The following is a 7,384-nucleotide window of genomic DNA, read 5'->3' as shown; positions in this document are numbered from 1 at the left end:
TGATGTGGGGTTAGACTCTAAATCTCATTCAATAGAGAGACTTAGCTGGTGTTTGGTTTTTTGTTGAATAGAAAAATTCAAATATTTTGATTTTTTCTATTCAACTAAAAGTACCTTATTGATATTAACCAATATAAATAAAATGAACTTGTTATCGACAAGTTTAGTTTAATTATATTGGTAGATGTCAATAAATTACTTTTAGTTAAATAGAGAAAGTCAAATATTTTGACTTTTTTTATTTAGTAAAAAAAAATAAACACCATCTTAATTTAACATTTAGGAGAGAGAAAGAGATTGGGACCTAGTATAATTATTATCATTGGAGCATTATTGTTGTTTAAAATTAATAAGACATGTGGAGGAATGTGGAGTTGCTTTGGCTCTAAATCTCATTCATTCATTCAAGAGAGAGAGAGAGAGAGAGAGAGAAGGTATGTGGAGTTGCTTTGGCTCTAAATCTCATTCATTCATTCATTCACAGGAGAGAGGGAGAGAGTCAGTAAGGGAGGATTTAGTTATTACCATTATCATTTGAGAAGTAATATTTTTTAAAATTAATAAGGCATATAGGAGGAAGTGAAGTTGGACCATAAGAGCTCGTTTAATAATGATTATAGGAAGTATTTATAACACTTAAAAATTTAAGTCATTTAAGAATTAAAAAAATTAAAAATATTTTCTAAAATCATTATCATATTACTTTAAATCTCATTCATAAAGTCCAGTTAGTTGCGTTCGAACTCTTCTCATTCATGAATATGACCATTCTTGGCATGGGCTCAAATGCTTGAAATGAGGGAAAGGCATATAATGAATTTTGATAAGCCCAAGTGGCACGAAGGAATATATATTGAATTTTTTCTAAAGATAATATTACTAAAAAAAGGAATGATCTAAAATATAAATACAAAAACGACACTTTCCACCATTCGTTTGATTGTATTTATATGTTATATTAAACTCATTTTTTTTAAAACGAGTTCATTTTTTATGATAATTTTTTTTGTATTAAATTAATTTTTGTGAAATTTGAATTATGGTAATTTTAGAATTATTTTAAAATTTTCTTTTAAAAAATGATTATAATTGTCCAAAAAAAAAGAAAAACCCCTCCTTAAATTTGGTTGACTTTATGCTTGAATACCATTTTCTTTCCATGGATAAAACCAATATAATTTGCAAATTTCAATGAATAATGCTAATTCAATCTTAGTCTTTCCCTTTCATACTCAACTTGTGTCATATTAATGTTGATATGATAAATTGTGGTCATCAAACCCAACCTACCCCAGATCCTTGGGCCCTCTCATCATTTATGCAATATTCTGTTTTTTCTATAGATAAATCAGCCAAACACCCTTATGAATTCTATAGGAATTTTCTAATAAAAACAAAATATAAATATTATTAATTTTGAATATAAATATAGAAGCTACACATATACACAAAAGGGGAAGTAGAAGCTGCTACTGCTTTTTTGCTTTTTTTTTTTTCAAATGAGACAAGCAAATATATATCAATCTTAAGAAAACAACTAAAAAAAAAGGGGAAAAGTGATAGCCCTCCGATAGGATGTCAGATTTGTTGATCATCTATTGGATGGAAGCATATGCATCTTATTTGGCTAATGAATCCACAGAGGGGATTCAACAATGACAGCTTACTGTTGCATTAAATTTTTAATACAGTTGCGGGGACTACTTTCACAGATAAATCACAAACAATATAGATGATGATGATGATGATGATGATGATGATGATGATGATGATGAGGACGAGGAGGATGATGATGATGATTAACCTTTTCACCGAAGTTTCAAGGCCTTTGCTTCATCTATCTCTTTCATTTTCTCTTCAAAGGTGTTTTCATCTTCCTGATTGATCCAACCGTACTTCTCCATAAACGGGTTGGATAGGCTTTCAGGTGGGTAGCTGTCAATGCAGTCCTTCCAAACATTTCCGCCATCTAAATCCCTCGCCACCTCCCACATACAACTGTTGCACTTGAACCCTGCTCCGAAGCTGACCATTAGAACTCTATCTCCCTTTTTCAGCCTCTTCTTTTCGTCCATGTACGCCAAAACATACCAGAGGCTACTAGCAGACGTGTTCCCGAATCGATGAAGGGTCATCCTTGCAGGCTCCAGATCATACTCAGTCAGCTCGAGGCTTTTCCCGATGCCATCAATGACCGCCTTTCCGCCGGTGTGGATACAAAAATGGTCCACGCCGGTTTTAAAGTTGATGACCACTTTCCCACCACCCTTGGAGTTTTGGTACATTTTTCGAACGAGTGAGGCTACCATGTAGCGGAGAAGTTCCCGTACGGGCAATATCTTAGGGGATATCACCCTAAGGTTGTCGATGAAAGCCCTTGTCGCAGCCTTCGGGAGGCTCTTGTTGAGAAAGAACCCCAGCCGCCCCTGGTCATCTTCCTTCTGTATGCAACACCCAAATGATTCATCTTTGGCACCGTGGTGTGTGCGGACAAGGCACCTCAGTTTCAGCATGGCTCGGTGCCGTAGGGCTCTTTTGTTGGTCAAAAGCACTGCGCATCCACCCGAACGGAACAGGCAGTTGGAGAGGATCATTGATCTGTCATTGCCGGTGTACCAATTGGGGCTTAATGACTCCGAAGTCACAACAAGAGCGTACATATTCTTGTAGGATTTGAACAGGTTTTGGACAATGTTGATTGATATTAGACTCGCGCTGCACCCCATTCCCGTGAGATTGAAGGCTTTGATGTTTTCCCTCATCTTGTAACGGTTAATTATCCTGCCAGCCAAAGAAGGAGCCGTTGTGATCATTGATACATTCACAACAAGCGCATCAATCTCCGAAGGAGACACTCCAACTCTGTCCAATAGTTTCTCAATGCTATCATTAAAGAACTCATCCATCTCCGAGACGCCATCTAGAACAGAAGGATGTGTTTCGTTGCCGGAAAACACATTTCTCGGGCCATAGGTTTCTTCCCCGATGCCGGAGTTAACAATAGCCTTCAAGAGGAACTTGAACTCCTGGAGACCCAAGCTCTTGTTTCGCCTGATCATGTCGCCGCAAAACTCAGTGCTTAGCTTTCTATCGTCGGTTGGCTTGTAACACTGATAATCTAACATGTAACACTCTTGGTCTCTCTTCCCATCAATGAACTTCCATAGGAGGAAGAAGAGGTAGAAGACAGGGAGAAGAAACAAATACACCATAGCCTCCATTATAGAGAGAAAGTCACGGAGAAAAGGGTGAAAGGAGGGAAAAAGAGAGACGAGAGAGAAAAAGAGGGACTGATACTTTGTTAAGCACTTTGTTAGATGGGAGGATTTAAATCAAACACTTATAGCAAAGGATGTATGAGTTGAACATGCATGTGAGTATGGTTAAAAACATGTCCATCGCTCAACTTCCACCAACTCATGATGACCCAATTCGTGACTTTCGTATTGATTTTTATTACAGTCATCACCGCTCACATATTAGGTGTGTGACCAAAACCAAGTCCAACTCCCTAACTAAATCGATAGTTCTTGCGTGCCACACAGTATATCAATATCAGCACTTTCCTTCATAACCAAGTCTCCCTTCACAGCCACCATCCACCACAATTATTTTTCATTTCTTCTTCTTAAGAAAAAAAAAAAGATTAAATTAATTAACAGTCCACAAGAGAAATTAGCAAGTCAAAACCAGCCAGAGGGATCAAACTCTTTATGGCCAACAGTTAGTGGCTTACCGGAAGGGGTTACCAACATTGAAGATTTATAAAAGTGGTAGATAGAAGATCGTATGAGTGGGAATAGCAACAGTAGTAGTATGGCATGAGATGGACCTTGGCAAAGGTTACCTTGGAAGGCCACTGGAAGACCATCAAAAACCAGTCCATGTGAACACATTTATGAGGTAACAGACTAGGGAGGGCCAAGAGAGCCCAGTAATCCAAAGCCACCTAAGCAAAACAAGTTGGGGGTAAAAAGATTCAAAATTTTTTCCATTTCCATGTCTGATGAAGGAAAATGGTTATTCTTTTCTTTTTTGGCTAGTTGCGCTTTAAGGACATAGTCTGCTAAAAGGGTAACTCAGTACAGTTCTTTTATAACAACTTTGATATATGCGTTGTTTTTGGGTGCAGATTGAATTAGGATAGGGTGCATGATCAAGGCCGGACAGCTAATTCAGGGCCCCATGTGTGTCAGGTGTGGCCTCCATCAGAAATCAAGGGTGAAGTACCCCAGCCCTCGAACATATTTTGGTTACAACAATCAAGTCACATGGGTTGATTAGATTTGAATTGCGTTGAGCGAGAAAAGATTTTGGGCCGACCAAGGGAACAGCGGATTTCTAATGTAGGTTAGCACCGTGGCATAACGAATTATTGGAGGGGCGTGCATTAATGAATAAACATGCATATAATAAGGTAACATTTAGAGCCCACACAAGTAGTTGAGACTCTAAATTGGATTGGTGGGTTGTCTCCACTCCTTGACAGCTTGTTTGATAGAAATATATTTAGTTTTCAACACCATATATTGAATTGTGCATTAGTGCAGCTAAGTCTAACAGTAGTGTTAACCTTTTTAGGGCTGTTTGATACACGACAATATGAAATGACAATCAATATTTTGTTTTTATTCATATTTTTAGGTAAATAAAAATGAATTTAATGAGTACATTTTTTTTTTTAAATGAATTTAGGAATTCAATATTGAAATGATTATTTATTTTCATTCTAATATTTGGTGATAACAAGATCAGGAATAAAAATAAATAAATTGATAATAATAACCTTACACATAATTTAAAATAAATAAATTTTGGGAGTTTTTTTTGTTATTAAATAATAAGACTAAATATATATACTCAATAAATAAAAAATTAACCATAAAAAAAATCATACAACCCCAATATACAAGTATTTAATTATTCTTTTTATAAAAAAATGAATAATTTGTCATATTTAAGCCGGGGTAAAATCATATTTTACCAAAAAAGACAAAAATATATTTATTGTAATATTTAAATTCTCCAAGTTACCAAATATTTATTATAATATTTGAATGAAATCCAAGGATAAAATTGTAATTTTATATTATTTTATATTGTTTTCCAAGATGAACGAGTCAAATATCACCTATTTGTGATGAAATTCAAATCCGACTTATAAGTAATTCAAATCCGACTTATAAATGAGATTCGATTTTTATAGAAATAAGTTTTTATTATTTTCCTACTTTTATAAAATTGATCCAAAATATGAGAATGAAGGAAATCTCTATTCTCATTCCCCATTCTCCGCGCCAAAAACACCCCTTAATGTTACATTTTTTTTATTGGAGTTTTCAACCCATATAATTTATTTTATGTTAAAAATCCTTTAAATATATTTTATAGGCATCAACGTGGCCAGAAATTTTCTTTAGATAATAAAACTACAACTTTGATTTTTTTTTTTTTTAATCAAAATGAGCAAAACAAATAGTTAATGACTAGTGTTTTAAGCTAAAGTTTGAAAATATACTTGATGATTACAATTTTAAGTTCAAGTTTAAAATCCCAGTTGAGTTGACTACTATGATTTTAGGATTTTGTCATTTTTGAAAGAATATTAAAACTATGTTTAGTTCTTGGAAAGTATAAAGAAAAGAAAAATAAATGTTAAAAAAATAATTTTTTTATGCTTGGTTTTAACCTGAAAAATAAGAAAAAAAATTAAATATAATTAAAATTAGTTAAAATTTTATATATTTTTAAATTATTTAATTTTTATATTAAAAAAAATGAAATGAATTTGAAATAACATATAGAATAATTTATTAATTTTAAATCTTTCTTTTTTTTTTCACTTTTTCTTTCCCTTATATTTTCTCATGTATTTTTTCGAAACCAAACATAACCTAAAAAAATAACAATGTTGAATTAAAAATTAAAACCATAGTTATTGACTATGATTTCAGACTTATTTACGTATAATTCAAGACCATAATCACCGATTATTTTTTATAAGGTTGAGTTTTTTCTTTTAAAATGTTTTGTTTTATTTTATTTGAAAATATTTTAGTTTATTTTATAAAAAACAAAATATAAATTATAAATTTATTATATTGATTAAGATTTACGTGGTTACTAAATTTATGCCACTGTCAAACATTGGCTATTGCCTAGATTGGCATGCACAACTTGGTGTATGCCTACCCAGGCAATGTCATGGGCCATGATGACATGGAGCCCTACCACCATCAACTCAATCTCAACACAGAGACGAGGAAATAGCACACGTGAAAAAATAAAAAATAAAAAATAATTGAGGTCTTTGAAGGATGAGAGGGTAAAGCCATGGTTAAGTTATTGAAGTATGGAGGCCAAAAGACCGTGAGCTTCAAGTAATGGTGAGTCTTATCCTACAGATTTGAATGCAAGTGGAGTTCAAATGCTACAAAGACAAACATTATTGCGAAGTTGGAGATCGAGATTAGCATGCTGTGAGTCGTGGGATGAAGTCAACTCGTGAGTTTTAAGATGAGAATTGACCTGGCACTCTGCTGTCATCTCAATGGAAGACCAAAGGAAAGGTTAGGTGAAATAATAAATAAGTCATAAGATTGCATTCTCTTCTCACTTACGTCAGTAGGTTTGGGTTGGAAGTAGTCTTCAGTCTTCAGAAGACCTAATTTCATTTGGTTGCAAGTCTTATTCCCGTGCTCCTTCCACGAAAGCACTTGTAGAGCCTGCAACTGGGAACTGGGAATTGCTTCAAAAAACCTTTTTCTAGATGGAGAAACAGAAAGTAGCTTTCTGAAAACTTAGTTCAAAAAATAGGGTATTTTGTGAGATGATATTTTAATTATTTTTGGTTATTTCTATTTGATTTTTGAGGATTATTTTAAAAATATGGGAAATGATTGAAAATAAAACATTATAGATAAAATTTATTTTTTAAAAATATTTTAAAACATAAAAAATAATTAAAATAGAGAATATTTTCAAGTTCTTAAATGGGCTTTTACTTTAGAAAATACCATTAAATTGTTTTTAAAAACTATTCTCAAAATCTATTTTTTTAAAACAATTTTCGAAAACATCCTGAAACATATACTTTTTTTTTTACTTTCTTCTTTATTTTCTTTTTGGTGGTTCACATTTATTTAAAAACAATTCTTAATGTTTAAAAACCGTTATTAAAACCATTAATTCTAAGTGTTTTTTTTTAAATAAAATCATGCGTAAGAATTTAAATAAAAAATATTTTTTCAACCTATTTTTTATTAACATACTTTACATGTATATATAATACAATAGTTGTCAACCTATTTTCATATTTTAAATTTTTTTTAAAACCTTTAAAAAAAATATTAAAGTAAAAACATCTTAAATTTCATTCTAAAAA

At 32.6% G+C, this 7,384-nt stretch overlaps 1 protein-coding gene across 1 annotated transcript; it reads right to left on the bottom strand.

Annotated features, from left to right (window-relative positions):
• Window positions 1–1,547: 1,547 nt before the first annotated feature.
• LOC117915811 (3-ketoacyl-CoA synthase 12) lies at window positions 1,548–3,334 on the bottom strand. Its single transcript, XM_034831504.1, has one exon. It carries the CDS (start codon window positions 3,219–3,221, stop codon window positions 1,809–1,811), a length of 1,413 nt encoding a protein of 470 aa, XP_034687395.1. The 5' UTR covers window positions 3,222–3,334; the 3' UTR covers window positions 1,548–1,808.
• Between the last annotated feature and the right edge of the window lie 4,050 nt (window positions 3,335–7,384).

The sequence above is a fragment of the Vitis riparia genome, chromosome 6 (genome assembly GCF_004353265.1).
Source record: "Vitis riparia cultivar Riparia Gloire de Montpellier isolate 1030 chromosome 6, EGFV_Vit.rip_1.0, whole genome shotgun sequence".
NCBI classification, from domain to species: domain Eukaryota; kingdom Viridiplantae; phylum Streptophyta; class Magnoliopsida; order Vitales; family Vitaceae; genus Vitis; species Vitis riparia.
The sequence above is the reverse complement of the archived record's forward strand: the minus strand, read 5'-3'. Positions and strand labels throughout refer to the sequence as shown.

What these genes read in the sequence shown, in the direction of transcription:
- LOC117915811 (XM_034831504.1), bottom strand. Translation starts at nt 3,221, where the DNA reads ATGGAGGCTATGGTGTATTTGTTTCTTCTCCCTGTCTTCTACCTCTTC.